Source organism: Acanthaster planci, linkage group LG01 (genome assembly GCF_054643075.1).
Source record: "Acanthaster planci isolate LZ-2023a linkage group LG01, COTS_SCS, whole genome shotgun sequence".
In the NCBI taxonomy this organism is placed as follows: domain Eukaryota; kingdom Metazoa; phylum Echinodermata; class Asteroidea; order Valvatida; family Acanthasteridae; genus Acanthaster; species Acanthaster planci.
The window spans coordinates 5,731,217-5,747,491 of NC_141777.1; the positions used below are offsets into that span (position 1 = coordinate 5,731,217).

Below are 16,275 nucleotides of genomic sequence, written 5' to 3' on the forward strand. Positions count from 1 at the left end.
AAATTTGATTTATTGTTTGTCGTAGGGGTTTTTCAAATTTAGGTGTTTTTTGTTAAATATCCTTTTATCTATACATCATGTATCTGTTTATTAATATACTTTTCACCTGCATAAAAAGCTATTGGGTGCCTTGTTTTGGCCCAAGACTATTGGGGGCCCCGCTAGGCTGACAAGGACCTCATATGGGAGTGACATTCAGTGGGATCCAGGTTTTTTGTTCTGATGAGCGGGATCATTGCTGGAACCATGGAGGAAGGAAGGTGTTCATTCCTCCATGCTGGAACCAAACCATTCAAGTTGGAGCCTGGTTGGAAAAGACATAAAATTTCAACTTTTTCGATCGATGCTGGGAGTGGGATTTTCCGTAAAGTTCGCCGATTTTGCTCAAAAACAACGGACTGATTTTCTGATGCAGGGCCAAATAACATGCGGGCGCTGACGGGAAACAAAAAAATCTAGGCCTAAGCCTGAGTCTTGCTTCCCACGAATCAATTAACCCGATTCACTGATCTATTAATTGGTTGCTAGATTATTTTTTTTTTATTTTGCAAGTTGGTTGCGTCGGCGCCCATCCAGCTAATTTTTATAGACAGTGGCAATTTACGCACCGAGCAAATAAGAAATAATGATGTCAACAGGGAAGATTGAAATCAGTAAAAATTACTTCAATCTACAAGTTTCTATGATTCGTCAGTAATTAAGTCACACACAAAAAACATTCATGTGGAACTTTTTACAGCTAAATTAGGATTACATTATATCATACTAAGTTGCTACGTTTATTAGACAGTACAAATTACTTTTCCTACGGTATATAGACCACTCTCATTTTGCCAACAACTTGCCGTGGCATCGGCTGGCGAATAGAGTTTACAGAAATATCACTTTAGGTTGGTTTTCGATTTTACCTCTAATTCGTTCAAACCGGACAGTTTTCCCATTATTGTTGAATTGGGTGGTACTTTTATTTAGTTTCAAGTAGTACATGTATTATATAATTATAATCTGGTGTTCTAATGGCTCTGTGGGATTTTTAACACTTTGCGAATTATTCCTTTACTTTTGCACCGACGGCCAACCTCAGGAAAAACTTGCAGGAAAAACGCACTTGCAGACCCCATATAAACTTGAAGTGATTAGGCTTGGCACTTAGTCAGAATGAATCGTAACCCATATGCGCAAAGTTGGTCCAAGTCCGCTGCTTCGACTTTATTTCTTCAAGAAATCGAGCATTCTGACTTGGAACTTATCCTAGTATAAACTATTTTTTAAACACTGGAAATCAGATGGAAAATTAGGAGGCCTGTCAGAAGGACGCATTAATTTCGATTGTGTAAAATCAGTCGTGAAAAAAATTATGCTGGTGTGTGATTTATGAAAGTTATAGTGGTTAGGGATAAGCGCTCACCGAACTGATTTCATGTCGTGACCTTGACAAGGGTCTTAATTTTATACCCCAATGGCCTCGCTGCCGGACCTTTTTCTTTCAGCTTTTCTGTTCTGTTCTTCAGTTGAGACAGAATTGTCACTTTACAGCTTCCTTCAATTACTTTTTTAATTAGAAGATAGGTCTACTACTTGCTCTGTACTTCAGCAGACTTTCTTATTGATCACAGTTTTACTGTGTTAACTTTTCCGAAAGAGTGCGGTTTCACCAAAGTGTACCAAATACCGTTTTCAATGCTACAGTGGGAAATAGCCCATTAGCTGCTACGACAGGAAACATAAAGTTATTCCACATTGAAGACATATATTTCAAGGACCCTCTTTGCACGCTTATGTACCCAACATACAAGTAAATAACACCGGAGTTAATCCGAAGGTTTGGGGGAGTCAATCAAGTTTCTGCGTTCCGTCAACTCTATCTGGGATTTTTTTTTTTTACTTTTCAAGAAGAATTTTTCTCAAGAAGTGGTCAGCGTTGTAGTACTTGTACTCGGTCACGGTACGCATTTAGGCCTACTCGAGAACTATTTTCAGAATATTCGTGTCTTACTTGTACTCGAATTTCCAAGTACTCATACCCGAAACAACAGTTCTTGTTCACTTCAAGTGACACTGAAAATGAATCAAACCAAAGGTTAGATGTTGAGTGAAAAATATATTTGGTCGATTCAATCCCCTGCTAAAAATCTTTAGAAAAATAATCTCTGAATAGAGTGAGCCAATTTAAAATACCGGCCTTGCGCAAAGCTTGAGAACCGCAGCGGGGACTTCTCGAATGAGCCTCATGGCATTGTATATTAAGTTCACCACGGTTCATGGACATGTCAGAGGTGAAAGAGGTGGAAATTCCTCTTTTGCACCCGTTATGAAGGTACGATGAATTCCCGCGATACATGCGGCAACCGAGGTTCAGACTCATTGCTTTTAGATTATATATATGCCTACCCTTTATGGATGAATACAAAATAACTAGCCCCGTGAATGGACTTAGCGGAAAAGCTGTTGGAACATTAGAAGGGGTTTACAAACTTCAAATATATCATTCTATTGTTTGGAAGGCTAATGTGAAGCAGGTGAATGTGAAATTCTACAGGCAAATGTGAAAGCGAGGCGAATTTGACGTCACGCAAGACTTGCGGCAAACTTTGCTACATTCAAGCGCCCAAATTAGCTCCAATGTTTATTGCATGTCAGACCTCTCACTTAAAATTCTGTTTCTACCATTCAGTCAATGGAAATGAAATAGCTTGCTTAGGGTATGAAACGATTACCTTCAGGGTGTTATTGTAATGGTTTTCTTTTGATCGTTTCTGGAAGCTGTGATGATGAATCTTTCTGAACAGAGTTTTGCCGAAAGGAGAACAAAGCCTGAGAAGAATCGACAGCGTCATATCATGGCTCAAGCTAAAATAATTTCACCACATGTTAAAGAATCAGCTTGGTAAAAGGCATTAATAAAATGATAACGAACTACACTGATGCCCAATGTGGTAACTAGTAGAAGTTATATGGAAGGAACATAGCGCCTCCAGACACACATAATAAACACGAATAGATTGGTTTTCAAATTGGTGCAAGGACTGTATGGACCGTTTTTCGGAAAGCAGGCATATTATATAATCTAGACACAAAAATCAATATTTTAAATCTATTTTTAATCAATTCAGTTTATGAAACAGTCTTTTTGTGAGCTGGTGAAACGGGCACAAAATAATGAAGAACAAAATATTCGCTTCAGGAGGAGCAACCAGAAATAAGAAACAGAATCACTGTATTAATTTGTGAGTTTGCATTTGCAACAAAATTGTAGTCAATTTATTGTTCATATTCTTATTGATAATTATCATTAATGACAACACCCTATCGTAACTAAATCTTCGAACATTCTCTGGAGAATCAGGGCTGGGTTTCACAAGTTTTGAATTTCAGTCCATTCAATTCAATACAATGGAGCATTTCACTCACTCTTAAAGAGTCTAAGCTGGACTGCACCGGGGATGAAAACAAACAAACAAACACCCCAACAAACAAACAAACAAACACCCCAACACCCCAACAAACAAACAAACCTAGTACAGGAATTCACTACGCGGACATCTTTCGGCGTCATCGTGTGACTAACTTTGCAAAATGATATTCTTGAGCTTCGAAGGGTGGTAGTTAGCATCACAAGGGACCAATCTTGTTCCTTGTATATCACTATTCAAGCGTGTTCGTCCCAGCCACGGACGTATATAAAATCCGTCCGTCGTCCCAGCCCTTAAGGGTGCAAAGGGTGCATTGTCTCCGACAATTCAAGGAAAATTCCGCAAGGTTCTTTCGAAAAGAGGAGTCTGTGTTGGCCAAGAAATTATGGGATTGTGTAAGTATGGCCCAGGATCATCTCTGTAGATTCAGGGGCACCCATCTGGGGGCGAAGCAGACAAAAATGTAATTGAAAATTTGTCAGAAGAGCCTGAGAATGGGGTGTCGTTTGAATGGTTGCTGAGAATACTTAGGAACATTCGCTTGGGGAGGGAGTGAGTTTGTTTTGGGCGGATAATTGAAACATTCATTGGTTAACCTACTAAAAATTGCAAATCAAATGAAATCTAAAGGACTAAACAACACATTGTTTTTTTGTTTGAGAGGCCTCAGAGACTTCAGTTGCCTGCCATGGGGCTCTAAACTTTGTTGGTTTTACACTATTTTCAGTGGAGCTTGAATTGGTTCAGTGCACTGCACCCTTAAGAGTTGGAATAAATTAATGTATCTATGTCCCGGCCACATTGACACACCTTGACAATTGGGGGCGCTATTGGTTGCAGCAAAAAGCATGTGTTGACGGGCCAGGGAGCGGAGGAAAACTAGGAAAACATGCTTTGACGGAGTTTGAGATTTGAAATTGAACCATGGATGAACAAGGATCAGACTCGAGCGGAAACAGCTTCCAGGATGAAGACTCTGAAAAGGTTAGGAAGACAATAACAAGATTCATACCCCTGGAGGATTCATAAAGGAAATAATGTCTATAGGGACAAGTTTTGAAATGCATTTTCATTTTAGCATGCAATTATGTTTTGTAAACAAATAATTGTATTTTTTCCTATGTTAACTTGTTGATTTTTTCCCTGGGAATATTTGATTTGAAAAAGATATATATGAATATAAAGCAAATGAGAAAATATACAAGCGTTCAGTTCATCCCTTATAATTACTTTTATTTTCCCCCTGTGATTAAAGGAAGGCGTAGTCAACTGCATGTTGTGTTCCAATTCTTTCTCTGACCAGTCCAGCAGTCAGTCAGACACTGAGTCGGACTCTGAGTACTCGGCATTCTTCACTGATGAGGCAGGCAGTGCAGACTCTGGTCTACAGTCAGGCATTCTCCAGGAGGAACTTGGTGCCCTCTATGATCAGGAGTCTCTCGCTGGGTTGGGTTCCTTCCTCAGAAGTAAGTCTGGATGAAATTCAATCTTGTGATGAATTGTGTTTCAGGTCTGTTTGTAGTCTAATCATTTAGTCTATGCGTACTTTAGTGCAGTAACATATCTCATAGCCCAAAGGACGGATGCAGAGCCAATTCATTTTGGGGGCAGGAGGGGTGGCAAACATTTTCAGGGGGGTGTCCCAAAAGTTGGGAAATTTCTGTATGTATTTTTCTACAGCCTTTCTGAGTGGCTAAATATTGGGACTTTTAACATACTTTTGAAGAAGGGGAAATGAAATGGTCCCAGAAGCTTTCTGCGCATTAGTTTTCCAGGAAAGAGTCCATATATACGGACGCCACTCCACACCCTGGACACAAATGCTATGAGACTGGTCTGAAGAATTCTAAGTATTTCCCAGGAAACACTTTGGTGTTTTTCCTCCTAAATTGAACTTTTCTGGACATTTTTTTGCTTTCTGATGGCAAATAGGTCAGAGTAGGGAAAAATCACTAGCATCCATAAATAGAATTCTTCCCAAGGAATCACTCTGTTTATTATATTGGGGGCATCCCCCCAATATGTCAGTTTTATAGCAATGACTGTTTCTATCACTAGTGATGATGAGATGAGGATTTTTGGGATGTAAGATGGTAGAGCTTAACAACTGTTACTTCCTTTGAGCCTTGACGTTCAGAAAAGTTGTGACATTAAAGTTTTTTTCACTGCTGTAGTTTCCGAAAGATTTTTGCAAGGAACGTTGATGGTTCTTATGGTAGTCACAACAAAACAAAGTGCTGTGTGAATTGTGTTCTTTGTCACTGCCATTGATAAGTGTTTAGTTGGTTTGTTTCTGCTTGTTTTTTTCTCATCAGGGATCTTAAGAAATCCTTTGGATCGGACAGGTTTCAGCCTCCTTCTGGCATCACTTAGAGACTGTCTGTTGACCCACCGATGGCAAGAGGCAAGCCAAGCCATTGAAATAGTCTGCCTCTATCCAACACACCATTATGAAGATCATGTCTGGAAGGTATGACAAGAGACTCTAAAACCCTCCCAGATCCTTCAAAATCTACATGAAGGGTTCAAGGGTTTTGTTGGAGAGGAAGAACTTAGCCACTGTTGCTTTTCATATGTTGAAACCCTTGCTCCCTAACAGTCCACTGACTTTATGCAAATGTTGGAATATTTGTTATTGATGTACATTTAGTAGAAGGTTTAAGTTAAATTTCAGTGTAGGATTTTGTAGGATATCGGAACTGGAAGGTTTCTCACAAAATTACTGAGAGAGTTGGGGTCACTTGACTTTTGAATGAAAAGAGGAGGCTTGATGGTAGCAAACTAACCAGAACATTTTGGATACAGCAAACAGTTGCCAAGCAGTTTTAGGTAGGCTGGAGTGGGTGGCTTAACAATGGATGCTCTTCGATGAAAAATGCTCAATGTGTTTATTTATGGTCTGTTGGAAACATATAAACCATGATGTTTATTGAATCTATTGTGACTTGGTATCATATTTGGTAATGTTTGCGACTATTCAAAGTGTCATTTGGGGCTTATTTGTCAGTGTTTGTGTCTTAAAGATTTGACGTCAGGATTTCTAAAATTGGGGGTAGCTGTGAATAATTCCACCTCTTTTAAGAAGTGAAATTTTGTTCTTTTTAGTGTGGTATGGAGATTTTGTACAACCACCCTGATTCAGACCTAGAATTGATTGAGAAATTTGCAAGGTGAGTTGTACGTGACCCAGAATTGATTGAGAAGTTTGCAAGGTGAGTTGTACATGACCCAGAATTGATTGAGAAGTTTGGAGGGTGAGTTGTACATGACCCAGTATTGGTTGAGAAGTTTGCAAGGGGAGTTGTACGTGACCCAGAATTGATTGAGAAGTTTGCAAGGTGAATTGTACGTGACCCAGAATTGATTGAGAAGTTTGCAAGGTGAATTGTACGTGACCCAGAATTGATTGAGAAGTTTGCAAGGGGAGTTTTACATGACCCAGAATTGATTGAAAAGTTTGCAAGGGGAGTTGTACCTGACCCAGAATTGGTTGAGAAGTTTGCAAGGGGAGTTGTACATGACCCAGAATTGAGAAGTTTTCAAGGTGAGATATAGATGATCACATTTTTCACTTAAGATTTTCTGTTACATGATTTGTAGCTTTGCTGGTGGAATTTTGTTCTAATATGTGGCAAGTTTAAGCCTTAAATCTGTTCTGTTTTCCACTTTTCGTTTTTGGGATTTTTGAGTGAGTAGAACAGTGCGACCCTCTCAGAGAAGAAAAGGCAGGGGATATCTCCTTGCAGAGTCAATGAAAATTCTGTTTTCTTCAACTTCTTTGTACTCCGCAGAAAGATGGAGGGGATTTATCGTCACCGGAAGAGGAAGAGACTGGAGAAGGTGTTTCATCTTCTAAGTAGAGGACAGTTCCAGGACGCAGAGGTCCAGCTACAGGTAAAATCTTTTGAATGTGCACTAAAAAGAGAATCAAATCATTGTTTTATGGATGTTGTCTCTGTAAATCCTGTGTAAATGCTCTGCCTACCATTATGTAAGGTGGTGACTGCACCCTGTTAGTGTGTCTTAAAGAGCTGTTGTTTGAAGATTTAAACAGCGATAGTGAGCCACTTTTTCAAAGGTGCATGCTGAAAGGGGTCAGGGTCATTTGAAAACACCTATGTATGTGTATGCTTGGTGTTATCAAGGCTGTGCAGCAGAAAGCACACACTGTCATATGGTGCTGTGCTTTTGAATGATGTTGCCTTTACAAAACACACCCTGCTGTACCATGCTGCTTCCTTCAGTGCTGCTGTGTCATGTTGAGGTTCCACGGAATGTACGCCCATGTATAACTCTTCTACAGGGTGTTAGGGTAGAACACTGAAAGTAAATTAAGCTTGAGCCAAAGTCATACATCACAACTGTGACCCCTTTACAGCAGAACACCCCCATTACCTCTGATGAATAAATGCATTGCATGTGGAGCGAGAGCCTTAGTGCTGCATAAAGACTGCATCTCTTTGTGTAATGCTCAGCGCATATTATCCAAACATCTAAAATGCAACTTAGTTAACTTAGAACAACTCAGGCACCGAGTTGCTGTTCAAATGGGTGCAAAAATAGCCAACTGAAATTTCGGGGGAAACAAAGGGAAACATTTCAAAGCTTCCAACTGTTTCTGAAAATGTGTCATTGTTTTTCATCCCAGTCTGCTAAGATTACAAATCAGATTCGGCTGAAGAAAAGTGATGTAGAGAGACAAGAGTATTGGATGATGATGATCAAGGCGTACTCTGGACTGCTCAAGTATGTTAACTGGTATCGCAACTATCTATTGCCACGGCAGCAAGCGGGTACCAATCAGCTTCAAGCCGGTAAGACCTTAAGCACATACACAGTTTGTTCATATATGCCTTCTCCAAATTTTGAGGGTTTTCATGAAACATTTCAGGAAATGGTCATAAAATGTGTTTTTTTTATACAAATGCAAGCAGATGAAGGGAAAACACCAACTAAAAAAAATACTTGTTTGGCGCAGCGCATGCTGGCTGTTGCTGATACTCATACTGGCCAGCCAACCCTGGCAAGCTTGGTGGTTGAGTGGTGAGACTTCTGAACAGATAGCAGGAGATGAGTTCAGTTCCCATCTAAGAAAGCTTGTCATTTTTTTTTCACAAGCCCTTTGGGAAACTGAGAACACAGTGTTAAAAAGATACCCTAGTGAAAGGCAAAACTCCAGAAATAAAAAAACAACTGCATGCCCCTCGTGCAGAATAACATCTTATGTACATGTCAGAACCTTTCGCCAACCTCTCTGGTCTGCCTGAAGATTTTAACATCGTAGGAACTTGTTGGAGCTGCTGTGGATACAGATAGTTACAGATCTTCCATTTGTTGTTCAGTGATTGTTTGGACATGAAACGATTTAGATCATATTGCAGGTTTTGCTCAATAGTGTAGGGTGTGGAATATGATGATATGATCTGTTGTGAGATACACTTCCTTCAGGAATACAGAATGTTCAGAGGAATATTTTCCAGGACACTAAACTCATCATTAGTGAAATTCGTCAATCCACTAAGCCCCCTCGTTAAGAATCCTGCAATTTCAATGACATTTTTCTCACACCTGGGAGGGGACAAGGTTAAGCCACACCCCCATGATGTTTCGACCAATATTATAGTTTTGATTACATAACCAACAGTCATACAAATGTGTTACACGCTCGCACAGACCTGTGAGCATGTTGAATGGATTGGCCCGTTGAAAATGTTGGCACAGTGAATTTCATTATTTCAACTATCTTCATGTCCTTGACGTTATAAATGCCTTGCAGTCGTATCTGTCGTGTTTCTCCTTGCTCTTAATATACTCCGTGTTAGGGAAACCAATTCCCCACCGTATGGTTTGTCTTCAACACAGAAAAGCCTGGATTCAGTGATGCAGATGGAGTTAATGGCAGTCAATTCACGGTGCCAGTGCCTGATAAACCTGGTGTCTGGGACATCTTCATCACTAAGCAAGCAGAGGTAATTCCTTGGAGGCTTGGTTCAATATGGTTCTCAAATATTTCTTTAAAAGGATTTCAGAAATTTTAAGAGTCTTGGAATTGACAGGTGAAACGGAATGTATGAAAAAGGATAAAATTTTGCTGGAAAGATGAAGTTGATTGGTCTTTCCCTACAAATTCCTTCTCCAGATCCTAGAGACAAATGGCAAAGTTGACGATGCCAGAGAACTGCTACAGAAGTACATTACCTCCGGCCCGGACAACCCCAACGCATACAAATACCTGTACAGACACCTCAAGAGAAACAACGGTGACCAACAGGAGGTGATTGGAGTTCTTGGGGTAAGCTCTTAACCACTTCACGCCGGGGGCATTGATGAATGTTGATGATGCTGGGATGGGATAATTTCCTTTTTTTTGCTTTCAAAATTCTTTAAAAATTCATATCTTCATTCACTGGACACTTACACCCACACGAAGGACTGTCTGGTTTCTACTCTAATCTGACAGACAACATCTATTGATGCTGGAGTATTTCAGCCGGGCCTGCTGCCTTGTAAAAAGAACCCAGATTGTAGGATGTTATGTAATTTTCTTTTGTTCACGAACCTGGCACAGTGCGCTGCTGACCTCTTTTTAATAGGGGCCGGATTAGCGTGCTGCGGTACAGTGTGTCTCATCTCTACGGTGGTGGAGCACTTTTGTCCCCGGTAGTAAGCCGCTAAATTCCCAAAACCGTGGTATACTGTTTCAAAACAAGGCTGGATTATCACCACTATTGAGAATGAAAAATGTCGGTAATGCCCAGCAGCCTGGTCTTTTGTTATGAGTACGGTCTTTTGTTACAAGGCCCAGTTCCCTCTGTCCGATTTTGGAGACCCCGGCCACAGGTATAAAGGATACTTGTCTGGTACCGGCAACCCCAGTGGCAAGTGGTTAATACAAAGTCTGAACAATGTCTGCCACTTTAAACAAAGAATAAGAGTAGGCCTTTGTGATCCCTGATGTTAGGGTCAACTCTTAAAATAGACGGGGGGGGGGTAGATTGCATCCCTCACCCAATCTTTTGGGAACTTGAGGTGCATATAAAAACATTCATCTATTGAGCTTCGGTTCAATATGATGTAGGGTTTAAATCTGATTTTAGGATCATATTCAGATCATGCTGTCATGTGTGCAAAATTGTTTTTCTACAAAACTGAAAAGCACAAAGTATGGAAAGGTTTGCCAGTGGAATGTTTACCTATCCTTTGCGTAGTGTCAACACTTTATGGTAAGTAATATGCTGTGAGAATGTACTTCATTGTCTTAAGATGATGAAAGCTGATCCCTTATTACTCAAGTGTGTCACAGCTGTACATTTAAAACATACACCGAGGCCAATAATTGCTTCATCTTCTCCTGTCTTTTTTCCCCTTTTTTCCAGGAGTATGTGAAGAGAATTCCATCTGATCTCCTTGCTTTAGATTTGGTTAGTCTCCTACAACAGGGGCTGAAGCGTCAGAATCCTGAGTACAGCAATAAGATTGGCTGGATCACCAACACATTGTTTGAGATGTTGGATTACCCCTGCTGGTATGACAGACTAGCACCATGGAAGGCACTCGCCAGACACCTGACAAGGATACTGAAGAAGTAAGTTGATTACTTCAACTCAGTAGGTCTTCACTTTTTCTGCCGGTGGATTACATATCATATCGCATGCTTGGATTTGTTGGACTTGGCAGGCCTCACACTTTGCAGTTGTTGGATTTTTTTAGATTCAGCAGTGACACAATGTTGCTGGAAACTGTCAGGCTTCCGTTTTTTCAATCTGTTGGATCAGTAGGCTGCACATGGTTTTGTTTTTGTTGGCACTGTGTATTTGGACCCTGTTAGATTGTGGATTCATTAGATGCACACTTTGCCCTATCATTTTTAGCTTCTTTTGGATTCAGGAATTATCTTACTCTTCTGTGGTTGGTTTATGATTCAGATTTATTTGCTATTGTTGAATTCACCCGGGTGTCTTCGGGAATTGATAGGATTATGCCATTTGCATATGGACATGGTTGTGTTTCCTTTTTGATTGTGTGATCACCTGCTTGCTAAATGGTGACCTAAATTTGTTATTTCCCTTCAAGCCTATTTTTGTCTCCTTGATTAGACGGGACCGTGTTGCCATGGATGCAGCAGTGATGTGCTGGAGTCAAAGAGACTGGTGGCTTTACCACCACTTTGATCCCAAGGTTGTTGAAAGACTTGTCAAGAAGAGCAAGGAGGTTGCATTGCAGAAGGCTTTGGTAGCTTCAGTCATGCAGACAGCTGGCAAAAGTTAGTCTCAGAAGTGTAGAATCCCTTAGAATGCCTCAGGATGTTCAAGTCTGGATCAGGGTTCAGAATGTTGGCTCTCAGAAATGTTCAGCTTAACTGTTTGTAAGAATTGCAAGGAAATTGCAAGGAAATACTTGAGAACTGTTTTCAAATCTTTTAAAAGACTTTCTTTTAAATTAGTTCACATCTTAAAAAGAAAATACATGCGGGTAATTCCAGCAATAAGGAGGTCCAAAAGTGTAACATTTTTGTGTCCCTGTTACATCTGACCTTTGTTATTTGGCATGAAAATATCACCGGAATTGTTTTCAAACTATTACTATTTCTTTGGCAGGTAATTTGCATTAATTCAGCACTCTTGGAAAGTAGAAAATGTGTTCTGAACTGACAAAATCATATGTCAGACGTGACAGGGACACGAAAAAAAGGACCCTAATTTCTGTAATTACCCATGTATATTTTATTTGGGAGGGGCGATTGTATTACTACTTCATGTATTTGATGGTTTCCAATCCACATTCCTCATCTTCCTGGAATCGTGTGTTAAATAAGAAAGCTTGGAAAATGGTTCAAATTGCTGGGTAGATCTTTCAACAAACAATGATGTACTTTGCTTTCAGACTTGCCATTTGTCAAGCGCGTACAGAACTACTTCAGCAGAAAGGATGACAGGAAGTCCTGTGAGCAGTTGAAGAAGGTCCAGGGTTTGGCTACTCGTTTGGTTCGACACCGTCCTGCATTATGACACCTTTTTCGAGCAAGTGCGATTCGTAGAAGAAAGGCTTTCAGATGCAACCTAATTTTGCCAAGGATTTGGCTGAAATTGCATCAGCCTTGGATTAGATGCAGCGTGACTCAATATTGCAACTTTGCAAGTTCTTTACACAGACAGCTTTTCCAGCACTCATTTTCCTCTTTAAAGTTTAACCAGTTTGCTCTGGAGGACTTTAAACATGAGCTTGCAGCCTGCCTACACAGGCATGCATACCACGAGTCATAACCAGCAGCCCCGCAATACATTAATCCCCATTTCTGAGAAATTTATGGAGGTAGATTCACTGAAGAACTTGGCTTCTTGGAATGCCTATTGTGGAAGCGAACATTGCTTTGTGTGCCCACCCAGAATACATGAAGTAAAATATAAGGCTGGGCAAGAAATACACAAATTTTATTCAAATGACTCCGCAGTGTTTGTGTTGTTTGGCTGTCTCACCTCGTCTATTAATTTTCAGCCTAGTAACTGTCCATAAAGTTAAAAAGTGCCCTCCTGTCAAGACTAATATTCTTGACGGCAGTGTTTGCATTCTTCCTCTTTTAGCGTATAAACTATATTCAATTTGTAAAAGGCACCTTTTGGAAATATGCATTTCGAAGTGTTTTTTGAAAATGTTTAAATGGTTATGTCATATTTTGATAACTTTATTAAAACCAACGCCATAAATAAATTATAACTTTATATTTCACTGCAGATCACATTTGCATGTAATTTCTCATCTGCGGATAGCAAAATTGACTTTATAAAAGATGTAGCATACATCCAATAGTTTTTCACTCACAAAGGTTATTCACAGAAAACATGTCATAGGTAAACACGAAGCATAGTTTATTTGTATTCCCCCATGTACAATTTAGCAGCATGATGTCAGATATGTACAGCTTCAAAATAAAAGTGAATACGCAAATATACAAAAATAACTACACGTACTTTGTAAATGTTATTACAAATCATCAATGTTAAAAACTAGTCAATTCTAAGAAATACAATTTGAGAGCTTCCAATGCATTAAAAACTCATCCATGAATACAGCAAATCGCCACGGCTACTTTCAGTGTTTTTCCCTACTTTTAAAACCACTTTGTACAACACAGCAAATGTACAAATAATTTAAGGGGCATCAAACCTCATACACTCCTTAAAAATCGAATACCTGTACAAAAATATTGTTTAATTTCACTTCAATAAAATACAAGTCACATTTTAAACTTTTGATAATTGTGTGAAAAGGAATTACTTGAATTTTTTTCACAATTTTTGGCAAGTACTTCTTTCACTTGAACCCAACAGTCCTGAATCTTGAAGTGTTAAAATTATTTTTTCATGCACACTGGAAGGATAAGAGTTAAATTACCAAGACTAACAGGTAAACTTACTCTCAGCACACATCATGACTTTGAATTGTAAGTGCAAAGTTCAATCACAGTAACTGTGTGTCACTATTAGTTAGATCTACTAAACTAATGTAAGATTTTTGTAATGTCAACTAAGAAATAAACTGCTGAAAATCTTGATAAAACTACTAAAGAACTACATGCTGCGGGGGACCAGATTTCGCGCACATAGGTTTGAATACATGAAGTCAGGGAGCCAGACAAAAGAGCTGGGCCTTGTAACAAAAGACCGTACTCGGTACAAAAGAGCGAGCTGCTGGGAATTGCGAACATTTTTTCAGTTGTCAATATCGGAGAAAATCCGTCCTTGTTTCGAAAGATTATACCTCTATTTGTGGCATTATGCACAAGCGGATTACCACCAGGGACAAAAGCACTCCAGCAATGAGTGATACAATACTGCTGCACGCTGATCTGGCTCCTATTGAAAAGACGCAAGCAGTGTACTGTGCTGGTTTCAGGAAACTTACATAACACAGCACAATCTGTGCTCTTTTTACAAGGCAGCAGGCCTGGTTGAAATATTCGGCGTCAGTACATTTTGTCTGTCAGATTAGAGCAGCAATCAGACAGTCATTCATGTGGGTGTAAATGTGTAGTTAATGAAGTTATGATTTTTTGAAGAATTTTGGATACAGAAAACCTGGAAAATCCCCCGAGTATACGTCGTCCAACTTCAAATTCCGCCCACAGCAAGTGGTTAAACTTAAAAACATGCACTTCAGGAAGTCATGCATGATAAAGCCATTAGTGTCAACTTCAAACAGGAAGATAAGCCTTACTACACTTGTAGAAAAAATCCAGGTGAAAAATTAATTTCAAATCTTAACTCAATATGATGGACCTTGATTGGATAAAAAAGCGAAAGACTTTGAAATAAAGCTATATAAATTCCCAACTCAAACGAACTGGGGGAAAAACAAAGCCAGTTAGAACTGGGTCTGAAGGTAACTGTATGTGGTTTCGTTTTACATGAGACCACAGTTCCTATTTCTAAAAACAAAGTGTTTGGACCGACCGACTGTGTTCGAATTACAACTTGTTCCATGATCCCAAAATGAAAGCTCATCAATGACAGTCGATTCACATTACTTCCATGGCTTTGTTGGATTAATTACAAACACTGATATATTCCAGATTAACATCACATCAACCCTTTGAAAGCGGAATTTACAGTCAAATGTACAAAAGTAAATATTTTTGGTAATCAGCAAGCAGTCACAAAATAGGAGTTGTATTGAATACCCATTTCACAGCATCTGCCAGAAAAAAAAGGTCAGCACGGAAATTCTTAATACCAGTAATTGTACCAGAACTTTCTTTTGAATTTCTGAAAAACAGATTTTTGCAGTTATTTGGAGAAAATGATATACAAACACTCCAGCACACACCCAGTGGATTGTTGTGGTATATCACAAGATGCTGTTCTGTCAAATGAGAGCAGCTTTGAGATGAACTGGATGGCTGTGTACATTTTCTTATGCTGACACCCCCCCAATCCAGTAGTACTAAAATAGAACATTTGATTTGTCATAAAAACTCTTCTGGTTAAAATCTGTAGTTAATGCTCTGGACCACTTGAAATACCTCTTTCAAAAATTGCACAAGATCAAAGACCCGAGACAATCTGTTGGTCCCCCAAGTTCTTCAGATTGGGGGCGGTCCATTGGTGAATCTTAGCATGGGCTGCAGCGACCGGGCAAAGTTATTGGTCAGCGTACAGCTGTAGTCTTCCTCGGTCATCGGCACGAGACAGGCCACGCCCAGGAGGAGGAGCATGAGCAGATGAAGTGGCAGTGCTGCCCTCAATGCTCTGGAGATAAAGGGGGACCGACGACGGTGGACAGGAGCACCAGCTACCGGACTGTGAAGTACAAGAAATTTAGTCAGTCTGGTGTCACACAGGTGACAGGCATCTGGTTACAAGACCTACATTCGGAATTCAAATCATAAGCTACATGTACAGTCGAAACTCGTTAATAAAAGGTCTGTCGGACTCAACAGATGACCTTGTTACAAACCTTGCATTAGGCGGAATGAAAACAATGAACAAAAGATTGGGATCTAAAAATGTCCTTGTTATAGCAGCAGGCTGTATTGAGAGCACTCTTGTTAACAAGGTCAGTATTTGGACACACCGCAACAAAGCAGCGGTAAAATTTGGCAGTGCACACGGCCTACTGTACATGTACATGCCACAGTTCATTTTGCTTTCATTGTCCCTAAAACAAGAGAGTGCACTACTGACTCGGTTGACATTGTTCACCATTTGCTTGTGGTAGGTCTCGTGTCCTGTCTCGACTTCAATATTGATTCCATTGGACATGCAATAACCCATGCATCTAGCAGCATCCAATCATGACGAACATAAAACAAACACAGCATCTTTTTACAAACAAAATAGTGTACAGTCTACTTGACAAAGATCTC

At 39.8% G+C, this 16,275-nt stretch overlaps 2 protein-coding genes across 8 annotated transcripts in view; one reads left to right on the forward strand and one right to left on the reverse strand.

Annotated features, from left to right (window-relative positions):
* Positions 1 to 3,643: 3,643 nt before the first annotated feature.
* Positions 3,644 to 12,842, forward strand: LOC110981943 (TATA box-binding protein-associated factor RNA polymerase I subunit A-like). Of its 3 annotated transcripts, none has more exons than XM_022240000.2 (12): positions 3,644 to 3,808; positions 4,254 to 4,397; positions 4,669 to 4,879; positions 5,729 to 5,883; positions 6,519 to 6,583; positions 7,205 to 7,307; positions 8,062 to 8,227; positions 9,276 to 9,382; positions 9,553 to 9,705; positions 10,790 to 10,998; positions 11,510 to 11,676; positions 12,297 to 12,842. In XM_022240000.2, exons 2-12 carry the CDS (start codon positions 4,338 to 4,340, stop codon positions 12,419 to 12,421), a joined length of 1,521 nt encoding a protein of 506 aa, XP_022095692.2. In that variant the 5' UTR covers positions 3,644 to 3,808; positions 4,254 to 4,337; the 3' UTR covers positions 12,422 to 12,842. The 3 variants fall into 3 exon arrangements, with proteins under 3 accessions (XP_022095692.2, XP_022095694.2, XP_022095693.2); XM_022240002.2 differs by having other exon boundaries at positions 3,647 to 3,808; positions 4,722 to 4,879; XM_022240001.2 differs by having other exon boundaries at positions 3,651 to 3,808; positions 4,717 to 4,879.
* Positions 12,843 to 13,258: 416 nt separating this feature from the next.
* LOC110981942 (muscle-specific protein 300 kDa-like) overlaps positions 13,259 to 16,275 on the reverse strand; it is a 160,665-nt gene continuing 157,648 nt past the window's right edge. For all 5 annotated transcript variants that reach the window (XM_087145834.1, XM_087145836.1, XM_087145825.1 and 2 more), the window contains one exon: positions 13,259 to 15,709. In XM_087145834.1, coding sequence (XP_087001960.1) covers positions 15,493 to 15,709 — 217 coding nt within the window. In that variant the 3' untranslated portion in view covers positions 13,259 to 15,492. The remainder of the gene's footprint in view (positions 15,710 to 16,275) is intronic.

Bases quoted from the DNA above. Each gene is read 5' to 3' on its own strand.
- LOC110981943 (XM_022240000.2), top strand. From the start codon at position 4,338: ATGGATGAACAAGGATCAGACTCGAGCGGAAACAGCTTCCAGGATGAA. The intron at 4,880-5,728 runs GTAAGTCTGGAT...TTTTCTCATCAG, and splicing joins GTTGGGTTCCTTCCTCAGAA to GGATCTTAAGAAATCCTTTG. The intron at 5,884-6,518 runs GTATGACAAGAG...TGTTCTTTTTAG, and splicing joins ATGAAGATCATGTCTGGAAG to TGTGGTATGGAGATTTTGTA.